The sequence below is a fragment of the Ictalurus furcatus genome, chromosome 8 (assembly GCF_023375685.1).
Source record: "Ictalurus furcatus strain D&B chromosome 8, Billie_1.0, whole genome shotgun sequence".
NCBI lineage: Eukaryota > Metazoa > Chordata > Actinopteri > Siluriformes > Ictaluridae > Ictalurus > Ictalurus furcatus.
The window spans coordinates 10017631-10042102 of NC_071262.1; the positions used below are offsets into that span (position 1 = coordinate 10017631).

The 24472-nt window shown below is 40.5% G+C and overlaps 1 protein-coding gene across 2 annotated transcripts in view; it reads right to left on the reverse strand.

Annotated features, from left to right (window-relative positions):
• Positions 1–24472, reverse strand: part of pigg (phosphatidylinositol glycan anchor biosynthesis class G) — a 154697-nt gene that overhangs the window by 49994 nt on the left and 80231 nt on the right. Inside the window, exons 1-3 of one of the 2 annotated variants that reach the window (XM_053630635.1) lie at positions 18709–19847; positions 13094–13378; positions 3030–3442 (exon numbers count right to left, since the gene is read on the reverse strand). In XM_053630635.1, the coding sequence (XP_053486610.1) occupies positions 3030–3442; positions 13094–13378; positions 18709–18798 (788 nt within the window). In that variant the 5' untranslated portion in view covers positions 18799–19847. Of the gene's footprint in view, positions 1–3029; positions 3443–13093; positions 13379–18708; positions 19848–24472 lie in introns of those variants that run through there. The other variant, XM_053630634.1, reaches the window with a different exon arrangement.

The following is a 24472-nucleotide window of genomic DNA, read 5'->3' on the forward strand; positions in this document are numbered from 1 at the left end:
TGCATTTACAGTTCACTGGGTGTTCCTCAATGACTTGCCTTTTCTTAAGTATAAAACATGTCTAATTGAACCCAGTTCCAGCTTTTCAGAAGTCATAAATGTGAGAAAGCTTAAATATAAGATCCAATTTGGATAGAGTAAGATTCTCTGGAGTTACAATTTGAGCTTTAAAGCATTCTCTAAATGAGTGTCAGTCTCTCACACTGACACTCCAGATTTATACTGGAGCTCTAGTTCTCCAGTCTGACTGATGCTTAGCCAGTTAAAAATAGACTGAGGGTTTTTAATGAAATGTAGCTGCTGTCAGAAATGTTGAGACTAGATGCAATAAATATAATAATGAACCACTTCATTATAATAATTTTTTTCTCTAAGCCAACTTAACAAATGTTACATTGAATGGTTGAAGAACCCATGCCATGCTATCCTTAATGAAACCATTGACCTATACTATGTTGATCATATACATATACTGAATCATTAAGTACAGAAATATGGATTTGACCTTCTCGCTCACTAGCTGTACTTCAATCCAGAATGCTTAAAAAAATGCATATTTCTAAACCACTGAGAAAGTGGAACTCGATGCCAACTGCATCGATAGTGATGCCTCTGTAGTCAACTGTAGTCCTTCTTGTTACTAATTTGCATGTCTGAAATATGCTTAAAAGATACTTAAAACAGGAAGAAAGCTATTTTAGAAAACTGTTTTAGACATTTGCTCTTGATATGATCTTGACCCTGTTTGGATCAATTACAAAATCCAGTCGTTTCACCTACTGATTATTATGGCAATTCCATATAAATCCTCTGCTGTACTTCACTGCATATCTGTTGTTACTATCCGCACTGCCACTTATTTCACTTGATTATTTCGTTCTGCAAACACTATTCTTTGTTTGCCCTCTTCTCTGTATGAAAAACAGGAAGGAAGCTATTGAAGAACAAATATTTCAGACATTTGACCTTGACCCTGTTTGGATCAATTCCAAAATCCAATATGTTCCTTTTGGATGAATGGACTGACAGACAGATGGATGGATGGCAATAATTGTAAATAGCCAGAAAATGGGCCTTGATTTCCTGAGCATGTAACATATCTGTATGACAAACAGGAAGGAAGCTATTGAAGAAAAACTATTCAAACATTTGACCTTGCTGTGACCTTGACCCTGTTTGGATCAATTCCTAAATCCAATAAGTTTGTGACGAGGCGTGATGGAAAAATGGTCCTGCACAAGAAAATTGATGGCAAGGCTGCAATAGTACTTTTGTGCAAAGGTGTTTTATTGACAGTGCTCCTATTTAAAGTCCACCAAACGCGCACAAAAATATGTACATCCACATGAAGGCCGAAAAAAAAAGAGACAAAATATGGGAAATGGGGAAAATGGAGGAAAACTATACAAAAATATATACACTACAGCACTTGGCTGGTAACTCCTTCCACAGAAAGGAAAATACACCATATACTAGCACTGCAACTCAAACTGCAAACTACAACCCACCTTTACACAAATGAACATTAATCTGGAAGCTCCACCCACATGGACTCCTCCATGTTCTTCCAGAGGTAAGTATTACAACAATAATTTTTCATACACTACTTCTCTCTCTCTCTCTCTGGATATATATATATATATATATATATATATATATATATAAACAATCTTCAAGATTATATCATATATTCAGTCATTAGGTGATTTTATATAGGAAGTAACTTGGGTCTTCTATTCCCAACCCCCCCCAAACAAACAACAGTTAAGACGGTCCAGTTACCAGAGTAATCGCGCGGGAGAAACGTGGGAATTCAGTGATATCTGGCTTTCTGGATCGCTTCTGGAGTTTGCCATTTGCTTCCGGTAACCTGGACTACGAGGCAACATACACAAACAACTACAAACACAACACTATGTGCAACTAAGTACAATAAACATTTACTGGTATCTGCGTGTTTTTATTGTGGGATATGGGGAAGGATGTGGTAATGGTGTGGATATGTATGCGTGCTATGTATGCAACTGACGCATTAAAGTTCATCTTGGCTGGATGGATGAATGGATGGATGGATCTCTCTCACTGTTGTATAGCATAAAAGAAGATGCCAAATGGTTCTTATTGAAGAAAAACTATTTCAGACGTTTGACTCTGTTTGGAAATCTAATCAGTTCGTCTGTTGGTTGTAATGATAATTCCATAGAATTGGAAGATGCACAGATGGACATATTGACCGACCAATGGCATAAATCATAGAGCCAGAAAATAGGACTTGATTTTCTGAAAATGAGCATGTAAGTAACATCTTTGTATGACAAACAATGCTTGGATGACCTCCAAAATCGGATTTGTTCAGAATTCCTAATTCCATATAAATCCTACAAACATTTGACCACTTGTTCTTGAGATATCGTGTTAACAAGAATCTTGGACAGATGTATGGATCTGTCCATACAACCCCACCATTTTACCACCTGGTGGCAGAGATATAAAAATGTAAAACAGTTTGTTCTTTCAAATCAATGCCAACACATACTCCAGATTGCACAACAAATATAAGGCCAAAACCATATTGCTTTAAATACTGCAGCAAAATAACAACACTCACACTTTTAGGCTGGATAGCTAGCCATCCAAGTTGTTATTTTTCATAGTTACCACTGTCTTGACTACATATGAAGTGGAAAACTACGGAAATACTGAATACATTAGCAATATTCTTTGTAGGATTTGTACATTATGCAATATGGTTCTAGCAAACAAATTTATCAGGATATATTCACAGACTCTGCTTCCGTTACCACATATGAAATCATTATCTCTTTCTTTATCATCTACAGTCATAAAACAGCTGCAAAACTTTTGCACCATTTAGGTTTTTGTCTTTCCTTCCATTTCCAGATTTCTTATATAAAAATTCCAAACTTGTCTCCTAATCTCTTGCAAATTCATTTAAAACTATCCTGCTAAAAGTTATCTACATAAACTAAATGACATGACACTATAATGCCTTATTTTTTCTTTCTCACCTGTTGAGCCAGTGGCTCAGGTCAGGCAGATGTGCCCACTGCACCCCGGTCTGGTTTAGAGACCTGAGCATTCGACAGCATGCCAGAGTGAGGAGCGGCGTGGCCAGGGCTAACCACTTCTCAGAGTCTGCGCTGACCCCCAGCTCAGTCACCGGAGAGAAAGATGCACCTTTTTCCTCCACTGTAGAAAGCAGGAGAACACTTTCCTCATCTTCACCTGTGCGTCTCTTTTCCCTGAAGTACTTCCTGCAGACGTCCTGGAAGACGGCCAGGCAGAGCGTGTTGAGCAGGAAGTACCATGTCTGGTGTTCCTCTTCTATGAAGCTACTGGAGGCCAAGCTGAGAGTGTGCCCGAGTGTGCCGATCAGGAGCAGAACGTCCAGTTCGGTTAGAGTCCACTCTGAGGAAGAGGTCTGAGAGAGAGAGAGAGAGAGAGAGAGAGAGAGAGAGAGAGAGAAAGATGTAAAAAAAAAAAGTATCACCTATTACATGCGCACTCACACCCGCTGACTGTGTGACTGCGATAGCTTCTCTCCCACTTGAGCTCTCAGCCGTGTTAGGACGTGCTGAGAACTAATTAAAGGACTTTAAATTAAATCATAGGAATAAAGGTGTTAGAGCCTGGAATGCAGGCAAGTGTAAAATGTATTTTGCGCCAAATGAGCTACACTGAAATCAGCAGCAAGATTCTTGCAGTGCAGGATGATGTGGTGAAAGGTGTAGGGTGCTGTCTGATGAGAGCAGGGGTACCATGTAATAACACACAGACAGAAATAATAAAACAGACACACACACGCTTAATAATATTAATAAAAAATTATACATAAAAAACATTATAATTCCCTCCCCCTCGACCCCCCACTCTGACCTGTCAGCAGCACGTCAACATCAGTATGAGTAATGTATGCGTGTGACGATGTGTGTAGTGCAAAAGAATATAAACAGATTTCTTAAAAGAAAAGCTCCAGATGCTTCTGGACCACCAACTTCATCCTCATGTAGCTAAAGCCCTGTTTATACTTCTGCCTGGTTCCGCACCGTGAATCTCCACTTACTGAGCGCGCACCTCTCCAAACGGACGAGGTGTTTATACTTGACGCACTCGCTGTTGTAATATTCTTTTAAACGATAAGGGAGCGACTCTGAGTAATCGTCCTATAAACAAACAGGAAATAGCTAAGAGAAGAAGTAGTTTGTCTGAACAACGCTTACAAATATGGCGTCTTGCGTAGAGTTGCTGAATGCTGAGGAGGAATTGTTGTGTTTGTCGTTGATGTATGTTTTCAGTAAACTTTACTAAAACCCACAGTATGAAAAAAAGAGTAAAGAATCATATAAGACCCAGTAAACCTTGAGATTATCACTTGTCACATTACAAGAAAATATAGCTATAAATATGAGAACATCTATAAAACTAAATTGAACAACCTCAATGTTATTTTTATTGATTTCATTAAGATTTTATTAAACATAGACTCCTGCTTTCATTAAATAGACATAATTTATTGTAGGCATTTTCTAAATGTTAGCAATTACTGTAGACATTTGCTTCCTGCAAATGTTGTTTCGCTCTCATGCTATTGCGGACGCGTGTGTAGGATGCCACAAATTTTTGAACATTTTCAAAGGGTGCCGTGACGGAAAAAAGGTTGTGAAACGCTGCATTACACTATGTGCAGAAAATAACTCCAACTCTGACAAAGACAGGAACGAATTAATGAACAGATGGTGAGATGTTGAAATACAGAAGGAGAAGGGATTGACTAGAATAGAGTTCTTCAACTGGTGCACCATAGCCCAGATGTGGACCCAGCAAAGTATTGCAGCAAACTGACCCAAGTACTTGAACAAATACTGTAGCAAAGATGATAAACAAAGTTAAAATTGACCATCATTTAGCGACACTAGTTTTCAAAACAACTACTGTAGCTTCTAGGCTTGTAGCAGCCAATCACGTGCATTTATGAAAATGATCAGAATAATTTTATCCGCCATACACCAGTCTGTACAGGATTTCGCCGAGTTGTTTGTGATTGTTGCGCCAAATAATGCTTGATTTTGCTGTGGCTTTTTTTTCCCCCAAAATTTGTGTTGCAACTTGCAGAGTTTTTTGGGTTTTTTTTTTTATTTTATTTTATTTTTTAGAAAAACTACTCATATTGTTGAAATTGCAATTGCATGAAACTGTTTTGCATGATCGTTCGCAGTGATGTTTGCTGGTAAATGAGACCTTTTAGCTGTGCTCATATTTGACGCACGTGAATTGATGAGCACTTTGACTGAGTGCACTAGCTACAGGGCTAAAGACATTATATCAGAAGGGAGTTTTTTCACAGAATATTTATAGATTTTTCATGTCATTTATTCTCTCTTAAAAAAAGCCAGAGAAGCATATGTTTAGCTCCACTATGAAACAACACAACCACTTCAAACTGCGCTGTTTTATAGCCACAAACTAACCTTTAGTGGTTAAGCATTTAAAAGTAAATATCTTCTATTTAGTCAAGGTAATCGCTTATCTGGACATCTGGAAGCAAGGAATTTTATGTAACTGTCCTTTATAAACTTTAGTTGAATACGCCTGGACTAGAATGAAAGAAAAAAAGAGTACAGAAATGCCAACATACAGTATAATACTGAAAGCATCTTTAGAGTCATCTATTTTTTAGAAAGCTGTGGACTAATATCACACACACTACACTGCAGCCCTCAGTGTGTTATTAAGCGACTCCTGGGAGCAGTGTTTAGAGGGCTAAGCAATAAAATGTGGACAAACATACATACACAGAAATTGCCTTCTGTGTGCCAGACTGACAACATTCCCCCCAAGAGAGCACTTACGGCAGCACATGCTTCTGATGTGGACATTAAATACCACAGCAGAAGGCTTCCTTTAATAGATCCCATGGATAACAGCACATACTCATAGTGTAGCCTGTTAATAGTTGCTAAACACTAGCACACATCCGTTTAGGATTCTCTACATTTATTGTAAAGAGGTGCAGCATTTCTATGAGATAAGCTAGGAATCTTATATTTCTTGGTAATGAAAATCTTCTGGAATCTTCTTCCTAGAGTTATGCACAGGAAACACACTCAGAGGCCATCTTGCCCTTGTGCACTAATGAAATCCTAATTAGTTACTCCATGTCTGAACATCGTGATGGAGACAAACATGTGTAGCCATGACACCAGTTACCATAGGGACACCCTATTCCTCTGGGCTGTGACAGGGTCCCACTGCAATGACCAACAAGCCACCATCCATCACATAGAGCAACGTTGAGAAGAACTTAGACAAGGAGAAAATGAATTGTGTAACCAACACAGCAACAGTGATGTTTGTGTAAGCACAATAATAGAGAGGGGGAGGAAAAAATTACCACCCCCTCCCTCCTTTTCTCCCTCCCTCTCGCTCTTTCTCTCTCAAGTCGTGCTTGATTCCCCTCTACTGGAATATTTGCATCCCTGAAGCTCAAACTGACTGGAAACCATCCTTTCAGCAATTATTTGCCAGATGTTGTTTCTTTATACTCTTTGTTTTAGTCCCTGTTGGTTGTGTTTTTTGATCTCAGAATAGGAACAAATCATGGTGAGGCTAAAATAAGAATGAAAGAAAATGCAGTGAGGGAAAAAAGTATTTGATGCCCTGCTGATTTTGTACGTTTGCCCACTGACAAAGAAATGATCAGTCTATAATTTTAATGGTAGATTTATTTGAACAGTGAGAGATAGAATAACAACAGGAAAATCCAGAAAAAAACGCATGTCAAAAATGTTATAAATTGATTTGCATTTTAATGAGGGAAATAAGTATTTGACCCCCTCTCAATCAGAAAGATTTCTGGCTCCCAGGTGTCTTTTATACAGGTAACGAGCTGAGATTAGGAGCACACTCTTAAAGGGAGTGCTCCTAATCTCAGCTTGTTACCTGTATAAAAGACACCTGTCCAAAGAAGCAATCAATCAATCAGATTCCAAACTCTCCACCATGGCCAAGACCAAAGAGCTCTCCAAGGATGTCAGGGACAAGATTGTAGACCTACACAAGTCTGGAATGGGCTACAAGACCATTGCCAAGCAGCTTGGTGAGAAGGTGACAACAGTTGGTGCGATTATTCGCAAATGGAAGAAACCCTCGGCCTGGGGCTCCATGCAAGATCTCACCTCGTGGAGTTGCAATGATCATGAGAACAGTGAGGAATCAGCCCAGAACTACACGGGAGAATCTTGTCATTGATCTCAAGGCAGCTGGGACCATAGTCACCAAGAAAACAATTGGTAACACACTACTCCGTGAAGGACTGAAATCCTGCAGTGCCGGCAAGGTCCCCCTGCTCAAGAAAGCACATATACATGCCCGTCTGAAGTTTGCCAATGAACACCTGAATGATTCAGAGGACAACTGGGTGAAAGTGATCTCCAGATGAGACCAAAATGGAGCTCTTTGGCATCAACTCAACTCGCCGTGTTTGGAGGAGGAGGAATGCTGCCTATGACCCCAAGAACACCATCCCCACCGTCAAACATGGAGGTGGAAACATTATGCTTTGGGGGTGTTTTTCTGCTAAGGGGACAGGACAACTTCACCGCATCAAAGGGACGGTGGACGGGGCCATGTACCGTCAAATCTTGGGTGAGAACCTCCTTCCCTCAGCCAGGGCATTGAAAATGGGTCGTGGATGGGTATTCCAGCATGACAATGACCAAAAACACATGGCCAAGGCAACAAAGGAGTGGCTCAAGAAGAAGCACATTAAGGTCCTGGAGTGGCCTAGCCAGTCTCCAGACCTTAATCCCATAGAAAATCTGTGGAGGGAGCTGAAGGTTCGAGTTGCCAAACGTCAGCCTCGAAACCTTAATGACTTGGAGAAGATCTGCAAAGAGGAGTGGGACAAAATCCCTCCTGAGATGTGTGCAAACCTGGTGGCCAACTACAAGAAACGTCTGACCTCTGTGATTGCCAGCAAGGGTTTTGCCACCAAGTACTAAGTCATGTTTTGCAGAGGGGTCAAATACATATTTCCCTCATTAAAATGCAAATCAATTTATAACATTTTTGACAGGCATTTTTCTGGATTTTCTTGTTGTTATTCTGTCTCTCACTGTTCAAATAAATCTACCATTAAAATTATAGACTGATCATTTCTTTGTCAGTGGGCAAACGTACAAAATCAGCAGGGCATCAAATACCCTCACTGTATTACCCAGGATTGTGGGTAGCCTGTGCAGGGCTACCCCACGTTTTTGAATAAAGTTAAGCAATTAAAAGGCAATGCCACCAAATACTAACAAAGTGTATGTAAAACCACTGAAAATCTGATATAGTGAATAAAAGCTTAAATAAATCTATATTGTAGCTATTATTTTGAAATGACCTCTTATAGATATAAAATAGATACCCTGAGTGACTTAACATAGGAAATGTATGGTAACATAAAATGTGTGGAGTTGTTAAAAAATTATTTTAAATGTCTTTACCCTATGTGTATGTAAGCTTTTGCCTCAACTGTAATATGAAGAACTTATAATACTGTAGAAGGCTGAATAGTGATGACTTTTATGATCCTGGTACCATAAAAATTCTGTATCCACTCACTTAGGACTTTATTAAGAAAACTATAGTAATACTGGGTAGGGCCTACCTTTGCTCTCAATTATTTATGGCATAGTTACCACAAGATGTGGAACATTCCTTTAAGATTCTGGTCCATGTTGACATGGATTACATCATGCAATTCCTGCAGATTTTTCAGGTGCACTTTCATGTTGCGAATACCCGTTCTACCACATCCCAAAAGTGTTCTCTTGGATTCAAGGCTGGAGACTGGGAAAGCCACCGGAGAACACAGAACTCTTTGTCATGTTCCTGAAACCAGTTTGAGATGACTTTTGCTGTGTGACACGGTGCATTATCATGCTGGAAGTAGCCATTAGAAGGTGAGTAAACTGTGGCCATGATGCACATGGTCAGCAACAATACTCACATAGGCCGTGGCATTTAAATGAGGATCGATTGTTTTTTTTCCAGTCTTTAACTGTCCAGTTTTGGTGAGCCTATGCCCACCTCAGCTTCAGAATTTTGTTCTTGGCTGACAGAAGTGGAACCCGACGTGGTCTTCTGCTGTTGTAGTCCATCTGCCTCAATGTTCGACACATTGTGCACTTTGAGATGCTTTTCTGCTCACCACTATTGTACAGAGTGGTTATCAGAGTTACTGTAGCCTTTCTGTCAGCTCAAACCAGTCTGGCCATTCTCCATTGACCTCTCTCATCAACAAGGCATTTCTGTCTGCAGAACTGCTGCTCACTGCTGGAGATCAGCAGTTATAGAAATATCCAAACCAACCCATCTGGCAAAAGCCATCATGCCACGGTCAAAATCACCGAGATCACATTTTTTCCCCCATTCTGATCGTTAATGTGAACATTACCCTAAGCTGCTGACCTGTATCTGCAAGTTTTTATGCATTGTACTGCTGCCACATGATTGGCTGATCGATTTGTCTGCTATGGATATGAGAGGGAATACAGTAGCTTGAGAGAATGTGGCTTCTGGTATTATTAGCACTGTAATAACTTAGAGGAGTTTAATGATTATTAAGTGCCTTTTATTTTTCTTTTATTTGCCACCATAACATATATTCCGAAGAGATCAAAAGGAGAAGGAGAGAATACAATTATTGTCTGGGTGTGTACAGAGAATTAATTATGATCTTTATTTGCTCATTTGATTTTGCAAGCACTGCTGATTGCTTTGCAAGTTCTTCTTTGCCTGGCTGTAACACAGGCCTATTCAACAGATGGCTCCCTTGAAACATCCCTCCAGACTGCTGACAATTTACTGTAAGAATGGTGATTTTACACAAGCTTCAGATGCCGGTCGCGTGCAAGGGTGCTCCCACAGTGTTATGCTAAACGCAACGTCTCGTTCCCTTCTCAGGGAACAGGGTTACATGCGTAACCCAGACGTTTTTGTGTATATCTCATACTAAGCTGTTTCAGAAATTAAAACACAGGCAAACTGAGTAAACACAAAATGCAGTTTTTAAATGATAATGTTATTTATTGAAACAAAAAAGTTTTCCAATACCAACCGGGCCTGTGTGAAAATGTATTTGCCCCTGTAGTTACTAATTCCCCAAATCTATGAAACTGCATTCATAATGCGGTTCAGCTGAACTAGACACAACCAGGTCTGATTACTGCAAACCTTGTTCAATCAAATCAACACGTAAATAGAACTTTTTCAACTGCATGAGGCTGGTTAAAAGGTCTTACAATCAGAAACATCAAAACTTCATTATGTTAATTTCTGGAATCTTCCACTCTGTTTAAAGAGACAGTCAACTTTTGACCCATTGGAATTCTGATATAGTAAATTAAAGCTGAAATAAATATGTCTCTAATGTACTGTATTGTTTTAAAACAACCTCTAATGTGAGCAAAATAGAAGTAAAAATGGACTTGCCAAAATACTGTGTGGTAACTGAGGTTTTGAAAAACAGACCGAATATCTTAGACTAGGTGTATGCAAACTTTTGGCCTCAACTGTAAATATATTTCGCATTTCTGGTGCTAACATGTACATAACTACTTCTTTACACTCTTATGGCCCAGAGAAAATATCCTTAATAAATTATCTGCTTTTCTTTTTTTTGTCACTGTGCCAATTAATTTCATCAGACACGTCTGGCCAGGTTCGGATGTGAAAAGAAAAACTAGGTGAGTCATCAATGTTCTAGCCAGTTTTCAGTGAGAGTGAAAATGACCTTCAAAAATCATAACGAGCCAGATCATTAATACGTATGCTGCATGTGTTTTAATCTTACTTTATTTCTACACTGTTATATAAACTCAGATCTAGAGTCCCTCTCTCATAAGCACACGTCTGTACATTACCATCTTTCTCCATAAAATCTTGAAAAGACAGAGAGAGAGAGAGAGAGAGAGAGAGAGAGAGAGAGAGAGAGAGAGAGAAAGCATGGGAAAGAGTAAGATGGTGAAAGACAGTAAACAGCGACAGACAAAGAGATCACTCCTCACTTTGGAAGCAGTAATTAAGAGAGCTAAGCTTTTTGTTTACTTCATTTGTTCACCAATTTTACACAGGGTAACATCAGTCCCACTGTCCCTCTAACAATGGATGGTCAACAGAAAGCAGTTTTTTTTAAAGGTAGCCTATTCACAAGGAGAGGGTACAGCTATTTAATAAGACCTTTACATTTAAAAGAAGTGGTGGCACTGAAAAGCTAGCAGAAGGTGGAAAAAGTCAGGCTGTGTAGCGATAAAGCACTGCAACTTACTATATCTGCCTCACAGATCAAAAGGTGAACCAATTACCCAGGAACCCAAGCCTGCTTTACAACCAGAGCAGAGCAGACCGAAACACAACTATTCCTCATTTACAACATACACACAGAACTACAACACAAGACCTCACTGTTAGCTTACACACTATAACAAGAAGAAAGAACTTCAGGGGAGAATGGCTTAAAAGGATGCTTTTGTAGTAGGGAGGCAGTCTCAGCAGAACTTGTACTGTGGATATAAAAGTCTACACACCCTGTTAAAATGGCAGGTTTTAAGGTGAAAATGCAAAGTATACAACTAAAGTGAAAAACAAAAAGAAACTATTCTTTTAGGGAAACAAAGAAAAATGTAAACTTAAAATAAACTAGTTGCATAAGTCCATAGGTGCATAAGTCTAAACTAATAATTTGTTGAAGCACCTTTTAATTTTATTACACCACTCAGTCTTTCTGGGTAAAAGTATCAGCATGGTATATCATGACTTGGCAATATTTTCCCATTCTTTCTTGCAAAAACATTCTAGATCCATCAAATTGTGGGGGTATCTCCAGTGCACAGCATGCTTCAGGTCACCGCACAGATTTTTTGCTGGATTTAGGTCTGGGCTCTGGCTAGGACATTCAAAACATTTCTCTTCTTTTGGTTATGCCATTCCATTGTTGACATGGATGCATGCTTTAGATCATTGTCGTGCTGAAAGGTGAAATTCCTTTTCATCCTCAGCTTACTAGCAGACACTTGAATGTTTTGCACTAAAATCGACTTGTATTTGTAGCTATTCATGATTCCCTCCATCTTGATAATAGCCCCAGTTCCAGCTGAAGAAAAGCAGCCCTAAAGCATGGTGCGGCCACCATCATGCTGCACCGTGGGGATGGTGCTCTTTTGGTGATGTGCTTTTTAGCACCAAACATACCTTTTGGAATTATGGAATTATTATACCTTTTGGAAATGGTCTCATCAGACCATAATGCATTTTCCCACATGGTTTGGGGTGATTTAGTTGAGCTTGGATGTAGCCACACTACATCATAGCCCAGAGATATGAAGAATACAAGAGATTGTGGTCACATGTAGATAGTAATCAGTACTTCAGATATTCCTGCAGGTCCTTTATATTTAATGCTTTGGAAATTCTTTTATACCCCTCTCCTGATTAATACCTTTCAACAGGTGAAATACCATGCATGCTTTGTAAGCCCTTTGTGGACCATGGCTTCAGCAGTCAGAAGAAACTGAGAAGATATGAAGAAAATCCTACAGAAACAGCTGATCTTTATTTGGGGTTAATCAGAATAATTTCATTATTCTGAAATTAAATTTCTGAAATTAAATTAAATTTTATAGGACACAATCATGGTAGAGTAATGATTTACAGATTTACATATAATCACACTATCCAGTGTCAGCCAGAACAGAATGGATTCCCTTTTGAGTCTGGTTCCTCTCTAGGTTTCTTCTTCATGCATAGAAACATAAAGTGACAGAATTTGTGGTATAATATTTATTTGCCATTCATCCAAGAGCCTTCATCAGTTCTGTTTAGTCAATGCTAAACCAAAGCTTTGGACTAATTCAGAAGAGAAACAGCTTGCAGGGTTTACTGACAATCTTGAATTAATCTTTTGCTTTATCTGACAAACATTTGTAACAGGCTTTGGAATCTCAGGTAATACAAACCAAACCTAAGCAGATTGAAACCAACAACCCCAATCCTTCATTCCTTTCCCCATTGTTTCTGTCTCACTCACCTTGGTCTGCTTGTTATCAACTTTGAGTGCACGTCTGGCTGCCATGGCCACCAGAGTACAAAACAGGGCTGAGGAGAATATGATGCCAGCAAAGGCCAGGAGCCAGGGCAGCGAGCAGAAGTAGCATGAGGCCTCGGACGAGGTACACACCAGCACATGTACAGAGGAACCCAGCAGGACAAGGAGGTAGAATGGTAGAGAGACGAAGGTGGTTGCCAGGGGAACATCCACACATGCAGCACCGCTCAGAGCCTCCGGCATGGCCAACAACAGCAGGACCAGAATCTATAGCAAGATGGAGACCCAGTGATTAGATATTTATTGTATGGAACATATGAGAAAGGAAACACACACAGCTATTTTTGTCATATCTATTACCTGAACAAAACGACAACACTTCAAAATATTTTAAATGTGACAGATTTGTACATAGGCACAGACACTGTACAAAAATGTATAATAATAATAATAATAATAATAAATGTTATTTGTTTTGTGCATATATACTATTTGGCCAAAAGTTTGTGGGCACCTGACTATCACACCCACATGCGTTTTTTGAAAATCCCATTCCAGAATAGTCCCCCTTTGCTGTTATAATAAGCGCCATTCTTCTGAGAAGGCTTTCCACTAGATTTTGGAGCATGGTTGTGGTGATTTGTGTTCATTCAGCCACAAGAGCATTAGTGAGGCAGGCACTGATGTTTGCCAAGAAGGGCTGGGGCATAGTCAGAGATCCAGCTCATCCCAAAGGTGTTCAATGGGGCTGAGGTCAGGGGTTGAGTTCAATGCAGGCCACTTAAGTTCTTCAACACAAACCTTGGCAAACCATGTCTTCATGGACCTCGCTTTGTGCAACCAGATTGCACCTCGAGACGAGAAGGTATAGTTCATCACACTACAATGAAATGAAAATTTTCTTTAGCGAAACTCAGTAAGGAGTAGGGCTTTCTATTTCCTTATTCCGGTTGTCAAACGTGTCCTGCCTGGCAACTATGAATAAAAAAGTAATAGCCAGGACACCCCACCTGCTTGTCCTGGGCTCCAGGTCTAGTGATTTAACCATCCCTGTACAAAATTCTGCTCACATAGGACGGTGACACTGATATGTTCAGTGTGATCAGCAGCCCTGCCAGACTGAACCTGCTGATTAGACTGAAGCGACACTCAAGCAAGGCCAACATGCCTTTCTGAGAAGTTGCCCTTGACACATTAATAGGCATGTCCAATTACCATACCTTCCCCTACCAATCTTCTGTCTAATCCCAGGGCCTGATCCACAGGCTAAATGTCTTTGCACACAGCCTGTCAGTCTCACACCTACCCCATTGCTAAAGTGTGTTTAGAAATACCAAGTGAACGCCTACACATTCCTCCAACTGCATATATGCTTCAATCTAGAGGTACAGAGAGTGTAGGCTGGAAAGAATGAAAACTCAAGGGAAATCATTAGCTGGGCTCAGTTTTCATTTAGGCAGCAAACTGGAATTATTGGAATTTGTGCATGTATCAGTTCTGCGTTATTGTCCATACATTTGTGGGACAAATGGCTAAAACAATCAAAGTCACTGTGGATAAATTGTATAAACCTCTAGATCTTCTCAAAAGTACACTGATTGGTGTCAAGTGGCCTAATCAATTCAATATGAATTCAGAATTGCTCTTCCATTAAAGACTTGAAAAAAATGGCTACCTGCTCTGTTCAGGTACTAACTGGAGAGATGAAAAGAGATTTCAGGTGACATATGACAAGAAAAGCCATTTAAACTTTTGGAAAAGAAATTAGGCACCACTTTTCCCTCTCCCTAGGAGTCGGTATCCTACAAATATGCCAAAGTATGCCAAAGCATACTGCAAAAATCAGTGACAATTAAGGACCTGCAGGCTTATCCTACAATTGTACAGTACACTCTGTGCTCATGAATCTACCACAAAAAAAGCAGCTAGGAAGTTACCACAGAGGACACCCCTGGTCATCCAAAAAACAACACCCCCCCCCCCCAAAAAAAAAAAACAACAACACAAAAACAAAACAAAAACAAAACTTGCATTATGTTTAGAAGTAAACAAAACTCTGCACCCAAAAATCCGAGCTTTATCCAAGTAGTAAAACATATTAGATGCAGTATAAAGATGTAATCAGCAGGTAATGCAAATTAAATCCTTAAATCTGTTTAGTGCTCCAAATATTTGAATTTGTATCTCTATTTGGATTTAAATCCGAAGTGGGCGTGGCCTATATTCAGAAGGTTTTTGTTTGGTTTGTTTGTTTGTTTTGTTTTTAATCAAATATGAACCCTATAACTATGCCACCAAAAACATTGGAAAAATCTCTGTGGTAGAAATATAAAAAGGCCAGCACCATTACCACGGAATTGGAATTATGGCTCTGACAGTTCCTCAACCTCAGCTACATCACTCAAGTTCATAATTGGTCTCAACTAGATAGGTGTTCTAGATTGTTAGTACCTGCCTGCTATATTTTGTAATGAATTTAATTTGTTCCATGTCCCAAAATATAATCTAAGTAATTTAAACCATGACCTAGCAGTTACTAAGAATGCTATAAATTATGTTATATGACCAACCGTTGTCAGTTGTAGATAATACAGGATTTTGTCATCTTCTTGGTGTACTTGAGCCAAAGTATGAGATTCCCAGCCATCACCACATTACAGATACCGCATTACCAAAGCTGCATGACTTGGTGAAAAAGCACGTCAGGAACCTGTTGCAGGACATTTCGGCCTTCAGCTTCACCACTGATATTTGGACTAGCAGTGTCAGCCCAATGTCTCTTATAAGTTTAACAGCAAAGTGGACTGATGAGGATTTACAAGCAACGCAGTTTAGGGGATCGCACACTGGCCAAGCCATAGCAGGTGCGTTTGATGACATGCTTCAGACGTGGGACATTCCGAAAAGTTATGTTCACGTTGTGATGCCGGACAATACCAACAACATGATCAAGGCTATGAGTGATGCTGGACTACCTAGCTTGCCACGTGCCATTCACACCCTCCAGATGGCTGTTAACGAGGGTCTTTTGGCTCAGAAAAGTGTTGCTGATGTGGTGGCAGTCAGACGTAAAATAGTTGGACGTTTTAAACATTCCGCCTTAGCATACTCCCAGCTGGAAGACATTCAGATGCAGCACAACATGCCTATAAGGAGACTCCAGCAAGACGTGCATATCCGCTGGAATAGCACGTACTACATGGTACATTCTCTCATCGAGCAGAAGCGGGCTCTGGGAATATTTGGGTCCAAATATGAGCTCCCCAACAATCTCATCGCTCACCAGCGGGCACTTCTAGAAAAGACTCTATCTGTTCTTGCTCTGTTTGAGGAATTAACCCGAAAAATGAGCTCTTCTGATGCTTTGGCATCAGATGTGATTCCTGCTGTGACCGTGCTTCAGAGACTTTTGACCAAAGAAACAGACGAGGACCATGGCATCAAAACAATGAAGGGAACCCTAGCTACAGCCGTCACAAGACGCTTCACTGACATGGAAAAAAACCCACACTACTGCATTGCAACTGTACTCGATCCGAGGTAAAGTGTGTGTGTGTGTGTTTACTGAGCATGTGAGAAAGAGAATGAAGAAAACAAAACTGCCATTATGACTGACCTAAAACTTTTTACTATTTAACTTTTACATAATAAATTTACTTTAGTGATTTAAAGGCAGTATACTGACATTCATTCTGACAAAGCTTGTCTGTTACGAGCTAAAATATAATTTTCTCTGATTTAGGTACAGTGAGGGTATTTGATCCCCTGCTGATTTTGTACGTTTGCCCACTGACAAAGAAATGATCAGTCTATAATTTTAATGGTAGATTTATTCGAACAGTGAGAGACAGAATAACAACAAAAAAAAATCAGAAAAACGCATGTCAAAAATGTTATAAATTGATTTGCATTTTAATGAGGGAAATATGTATATGACCCCTCTGCAAAACATGACTTAGTACTTGGTGGCAAAACCCTTGTTGGCAATCACAGAGGTCAGACGTTTCTTGTAGTTGGCCACCAGGTTTGCACACATCTCAGGAGGGATTTTGTCCCACTCCTCTTTGCAGATCTTCTCCAAGTCATTAAGGTTTCGAGGCTGACGTTTGGCAACTCGAACCTTCAGCTCCCTCCACAGATTTTCTATGGGATTAAGGTCTGGAGACTGGCTAGGCCACTCCAGGACCTTAATGTGCTTCTTCTTGAGCCACTCCTTTGTTGCCTTGGCCATGTGTTTTGGGTCATTGTCATGCTGGAATACCCATCCACGACCCATTTTCAATGCCCTGGCTGAGGGAAGGAGGTTCTCACCCAAGATTTGACGGTACATGGCCCCGTCCATCGTCCCTTTGATGCGGTGAAGTTGTCCTGTCCCCTTAGCAGAAAAACACCCCCAAAGCATAATGTTTCCACCTCCATGTTTGACGGTGGGGATGGTGTTCTTGGGGTCATAGGCAGCATTCCTCCTCCTCCAAACACGGCGAGTTGAGTTGATGCCAAAGAGCTCCATTTTGGTCTCATCTGACCACAACACTTTCACCCAGTTGTCCTCTGAATCATTCAGGTGTTCATTGACAAACTTCAGACGGGCATGTATATGTGCTTTCTTGAGCAGGGGGACCTTGCCGGCACTGCAGGATTTCAGTCCTTCACGGCGTAGTATGTTACCAATTGTTTTCTTGGTGACTATGGTCCCAGGCTGCCTTGAGATCATTGACAAGATCCTCCCGTGTAGTTCTGGGCTGATTCCTCACTGTTCTCATGATCATTGCAACTCCACGAGGTGAGATCTTGCAGGGAGCCCCAGGCCGAGGGAGATTGACAGTTCTTTTGTGTTTCTTCCATTTGCGAATAATCGCACCAACTGTTGTCACCTTCTCACCAAGCTGCTTGGCAATGGTCTTGTAGCCCATTCCAGACTTGTGTAGGTCCACAATCTTGTCCCTGACATCCTTGGTGAGCTCTTTTGTCTTGGCCATGGTGGAGAGATTGGAATCTGATTGATTGATTGCTTCTGTGGACAGGTGTCTTTTATACAGGTAACAAGCTGAGATTAGGAGCACTCCCTTTAAGAGTGTGCTCCTAATCTCAGATCGTTACCTGTATAAAAGACACCTGGGAGCCAGAAATCTTTCTGATTAAGAGGGGGTCAAATACTTATTTCCCTCATTAAAATGCAAATCAATTTATAACATTTTTGACATGCGTTTTTCTGGATTTTCTTGTTGTTATTCTGTCTCTCACTGTTCAAATAAACCTACCATTAAAATTATAGACTGATCATTTCTTTGTCAGTGGGCAAACGTACAAAATCAGCAGGGGATCAAATACTTTTTTCCCTCACTGTACAAAGATTTTTTTTCTCAAACATCAACACTGCTACAGAGGCTAAAGAGATGGTGATACAGGAGCTGCAGAAGGTGTCTGGAGGAGAGGCAGACAAGCATGAGGATCTGGGGGAACCACCTGCCAGAAAGCTATGCAAGGCCCAGGCCAGCAGCACTCTGGACAGTGTGTTTGATGAGATAGCAGATGTGCAAGCATCAACATCACTGAGCAGTGCACCAGTGGGTGCTGCCATTCAGTCAGAGACATACCTTGGAGAGACCACAACTTCTCGGGAAGACAAACAGTTTCCTGGTTTCCCACTCTTGCCCAGGTTTCACGCAGATACCTCTCAGCACCATGCAGTAGTGTGGAAAGTGAAAGGCTGTTTAGCTCAGTGTCACATATTGTAGATGAAAACAGAAACAGGCTCACAGCTGATAATGCAGAGAACTCCTTTTCATCAAAAAGAACATGCCTCTCACTTTTCCAAAAAAGCATTAGTCCTCACAGGCAGCAATAACATATTATGACATATCACTGCAGTTGTCCTATTATGTTGGTTGGTAATGAAATCCACTGAATGTGTTACAGGTTACATTTATGTGAAATGGGGAGCAGTGCCATGTTTGTTCAGAAAAACAAAGTTGAATGTTAAAATGTCAGCAACAGCAAATTGTATACTTAATTTGTTACAGTCAGAAAGTGAAGAACATCTGATGAAAATAAAACATTGTAAGAACTGTAATGGTATAATTGTGAAGTACTCTTCTATATAAGTGTAGACCATTACTCATATCGGTACTTGGTATCAGTAAGTACCCAAATGTAAGTACTTGTACTTGGTCTGAAAAAAAGTGGTATTGGTGCATCCCTATAAGGAATTATATCCTTTTCCAACAGAGACCTTGACTATTCAAAACATTTGTTCAATATATAAATGAAAATGTAAAATATGTATATTCTGGGGAAGCTTAGGTCCTTTAATGTTTGTGCAAGATGTTAGAGGAGATCTATCAGTCTGTGGTAACCAGTGCAGTCATCTTTGCTGCAGTATGCAAAAAAACCCCCCAAAAAACTCAACAAACTGATCAAGAAGGCTGACTTGGTCTTGGGTTGCTCTCGACAGTTTTGAGGTGGTGGTGGAAAAGAGGACACTCAACAAACTCGCAGCCATTCTGGACAGTGAACAGCATCCCCTCCATTACATAGTAGTTGAATAGTGGAGCTTTTTTAGTAGAAGGTTCATTCAGCTCTATACAGGGTGGTCATCTGTACCAACTGTGATAACACTGTACAACAGCTCATCACTGTGCTGGCACTATTTGCACTGAGCCAGACTTAAGATAAGCTCATTTGACCATAGTCAAACTACCACCATCCATTATGTATCTACAAGGTTTAGACACTACTTCACTACCACAGTCTGACATTGTATTCTTTTACTTTGTGTATGTGTATTATTGATTCTTTGTGTGTGTATGTATTGTGTATATATATATATATATATATATATATATATATATATATATATATATATATATATATATATATATATAAAATTTTTTATATTTTTTTAGAACAAAGTATGTGAGTACAACATAAATACAGGACAAACAAAACAAGCCAAAAACAAACAAAACTGGTATTGCATGTGATTATGTGAAGTGTAGGTGTAAGGTTGTGTTGTGCGTGTACATCACTATTCAGTATGTATGTAAAAATGTATGTAAGGCAAGCTGTAGAATAAAGAATAGAGGGGGGAGAAAAAAAAATAAAAAAGTATGTATATGTATATGTATATGTAAAATAAACAACGGGGGGGGGGGGGGACAGAATTAATAAATAAATAAACAATGGGAGGTGGCATACCGAGGAGATACAGGGAAACAGAGTAGGCAGTAGGACAGGACAGGATGGCACCCCAGCCAGGACCCAGCACTCTGATGTATCTTCATGACCGAGACCAGCATGCCTGTGGCCTGCATGTCGGCCACACCCGGTAGGGCCAACCCACTGGACAATCTCCTTAAAAATTTTTTTAAAAACCTCTCCAAACCCCACGGGGGGACCCTAAATAATTCTTAGTATACTTCTAACTCTCTGTGCTGCTATAATTTCCCTCTGGGATCTATCTACCTATCTTACATAACACTTCCTTTACAATTATTGGCTTCTATAATGAAGATCAGATTACACAGAAATATATTGGTTGCTGGGTTCACAAACATTTTCTTCATAACTGAATGTTAAAACTCACAACCTGAGCTAGGAGGAAGTCTTCATTGGACTGAACTTCTGAACTCAGTTCATGCTGAGTATCTCTACCAAGCAGCCCCTTTGGGAGTGCTGACATTAAAAAAACAGACATGCCGCAGCAACAAAGCAATGCCAGTCATAGCTGAAGCTTTGAAACATACACACCTCTTTTCTTGGCACTACCTTGCCCCAAAACCAGAAAAATCCTCTCTTTCTATCAACTCTTCAAATAGAGGACATCGTTTGATGGGTCACCTCAAGAACTTTAGACCAGAGAAGAAGAAACAGAGCCAAATCATTCTTGAGTGTAAAACGGAGCCAAAGCTATTCTTGATGCATAAACACACAGTCTGCACTGTCATCATTTATATCAAAATTAAATCAAAAGGAAATATTGCTGAGTGTGCTGTTATGTGTGTCCAGAGTCCAAAGTAAAAGACCTTGCAACGTCTTCTTCTCCGTTTAGTTCTTTCTCAAAAGAGGGAAAAAACCAACTGCCTGTAAATAATCAAAGTGGAATGTGCCAGTTCCTGGATTCGACTGATACTGTTTGTTGTTTTCTAGCTCTTTTACTTTATAAACTATAAAGAAAATGAGCAAAAATTAATATATGCAAAATAACAACACATGCAATAAGTGATATTTTGAGCTCAAACTTACAGGGACATTGTACAGTGTGGGAAAAAAGTATTTGATCCCCTGCTGATTTTGTACGTTTGCCCACTGACAAAGAAATGATCAGTCTATAATTTTAATGGTAGATTTATTTGAACAGTGAGAGACAGAATAACAACAAGTAAATCCAGAAAAACGCATGTCAAAAATGTTATAAATTGATTTGCATTTTAATGAGGGAAATAAGTATTTGACCCCCTCTCAATCAGAAAGATTTCTGGCTCCCAGGTGTCTTTTATACAGGTAACGATCTGAGATTAGGAGCACGCTCTTAAAGGGAGTGCTCCTAATCTCAGCTTGTTACCTGTATAAAAGACACATGTCCACAGAAGCAATCAATCAATCAGATTCCAAACTCTCCACCATGGCCAAGACCAAAGAGCTCTCCAAGGATGTCAGGGACAAGATTGTAGACCTACACAAGTCTGGAATGGGCTACAAGACCATTGCCAAGCAGCTTGGTGAGAAGGTGACAACAGTTGGTGCGATTATTCGCAAATGGAAGAAACACAAAAGAACTGTCAATCTCCCTTGGCCTGGGGCTCCATGCAAGATCTCACCTCGTGGAGTTGCAATGATCATGAGAACAGTGAAGAATCAGCCGAGAACTACACGGGAGGATCTTGCAATGATCTCAAGGCAGCTGGGACCATAGTCACCAAGAAAACAATTGGTAACACACTACGCCGTGAAGGACTGAAATCCTGCAGTGCCCGCAAGGTCCCCCTGCTCAAGAAAGCACATATACATGCCCGTCTGAAGTTTGCCAATGAACATCTGAATGATTCAGAGGACAACTGGGTGAAAGTGTTGTGGTCAGATGAGACCAAAATGGAGCTCTTTGGCATCAACTCAACTCGCCGTGTTTGGAGGAGGAGGAATGCTGCCTATGACCCCAAGAACACCATCCCCACCGTCAAACATGGAGGTGGAAACATTATGCTTTGTGGGTGTTCTTCTGCTAAGGGGACAGGACAACTTCACCGCATCAAAGGGACGATGGACGGGGCCATGTACCGTCAAATCTTGGGTGAGAACCTCCTTCCCTCAGCCAGGGCATTGAAAATGGGTCGTGGATGGGTATTCCAGCATGACAATGACCCAAAACACATGGCCAAGGCAACAAAGGAGTGGCTCAAGAAGAAGCACATTAAGGTCCTGGAGTGGCCTAGCCAGTCTCCAGACCTTAATCCCATAGAAAATCTGTGGAGGGAGCTGAAGGTTCGAGTTGCCAAACGTCAGCCTCGAAACCTTAATGACTTGGAGAAGATCTGCAAAGAGGAGTGGGACAAAATCCCTCCTGAGATGTGTGCAAACCTGGTGGCCAACTACAAGAAACGTCTGACCTCTGTGATTGCCAACAAGGGTTTTGCCACCAAGTACTAAGTCATGTTTTGCAGAGGGGTCAAATACATATTTCCCTCATTAAAATGCAAATCAATTTATAACATTTTTGACATGTGTTTTTCTGGATTTTTTTTTGTTGTTATTCTGTCTCTCACTGTTCAAATAAATCTACCATTAAAATTACAGACTGATCATTTCTTTGTCAGTGGGCAAATGTACAAAATCAGCAGGGGATCAAATACTTTTTTCCCCTCACTGTATTTCTTTTTATATTAAAAATATCCTTGAAAAAGTCCCTTAAAATAATTACATTTTGTTGAAAGAACATAATTTGTAGTGCCATGACTGCTAATTTCCATAATATATGATATTCTGCTATTCTTTTTGCAATGCCAAACGATAATTTTCAAGCTACATATTTACTTTGATTACATTCAGCTGCCCAATATGAAGAGGAAAAACAGCCACTAGGTGAAAAAAAAACAACACACACACACAAAAACTTTTGCAGTTCTTTGAAAGTGCACTAAATTAATGAGTCAATAAAATTTGAGGAATCTTGGTCCACAGGGGCTTTTCGTGCCTAAAACACGTCAAATTCTCATGAGGCGTTCAGCTTATAGTAAGCACCACAGAGCATGAGTAGAATCCAAGGTCTAACAATGTAGTACAAATTCCATACACAATGTGCCACAGCTCATAAACAAGACTAAATCATTGCGCGCACAAGCACGCACACACACACACACACAGACTTCTGTCTCCTATTTGGCAGGAGGACCAGAGCTATTAACAATCAGACCACAAGATTCAGAGACAGGTTCTACCCGCAGGCCAGCAGGTAGCTCAATAATAAGTTGTAAACACTTCGGCTAATTTGCAGAGTCACTAACAACTTTACCGGTCATTTAAATCTGTGTAATATGGGTCAAATCAGTTTTAAGTTGCAAATCCATTCAACATACAGAGAGGAGGTGCAGTGGCTAACGGAATGGTGCAGAGCAAACAACCCCGTCTCTGAATGTGGACAAAACAAAAGAGATGGTTGTTGACTTCAGGAGAGCATGGAACAACCACTCTCCGCTGAATTTCGATGGCGCCTACATGGAGATCGTCAAGAGCACCAAATTCCTTGGTGTTCACCTGACGGAGAACCTCACCTGGTCCCTCAAAACCAGCTCCATAGCCAAAAAAGCCCAGCAGCGTCTCTACTTTCTGCGAAGGCTGAAGAAAGCCCATCTGCCACCCTTCATCCTCACCACGATCTACAGAGGATCTATTGAGAGCACCCTGAGCAGCTGTATCACTGCCTGGTTCAGAAATTGCACATCATTGGATTGCAAGACCCTGCAGCGGATAGTGAAGATAGCTGAGAAAATCATCGGGGTCTCTCTCCCCTCCATCACAGACATTTACACCACACGCTGAATCCGCAAAGCCACCAGCATTGTTGATGATCCAACACACCCCTCACACACACTCTTCACCTTCCTGCCATCTGGAAAAAGGTACCAAAGCATTCGGGCCCTCACGACCAGACTGTGTAACAGCTTCTTCCCCCAAGCCATCAGACTCCTCAATACTCAGAGACTGGACTGACACGCATGCACGCACACACGCGCACACACACACACACACACACACTTTGAACTGAACACCATCACACTCCCATTGAAATATTTTAAATTATATTGTTACTCCTTGGCACCTATCTTCTGCACTACCTGTTATATCAGACACTTCAGCACTAAAACT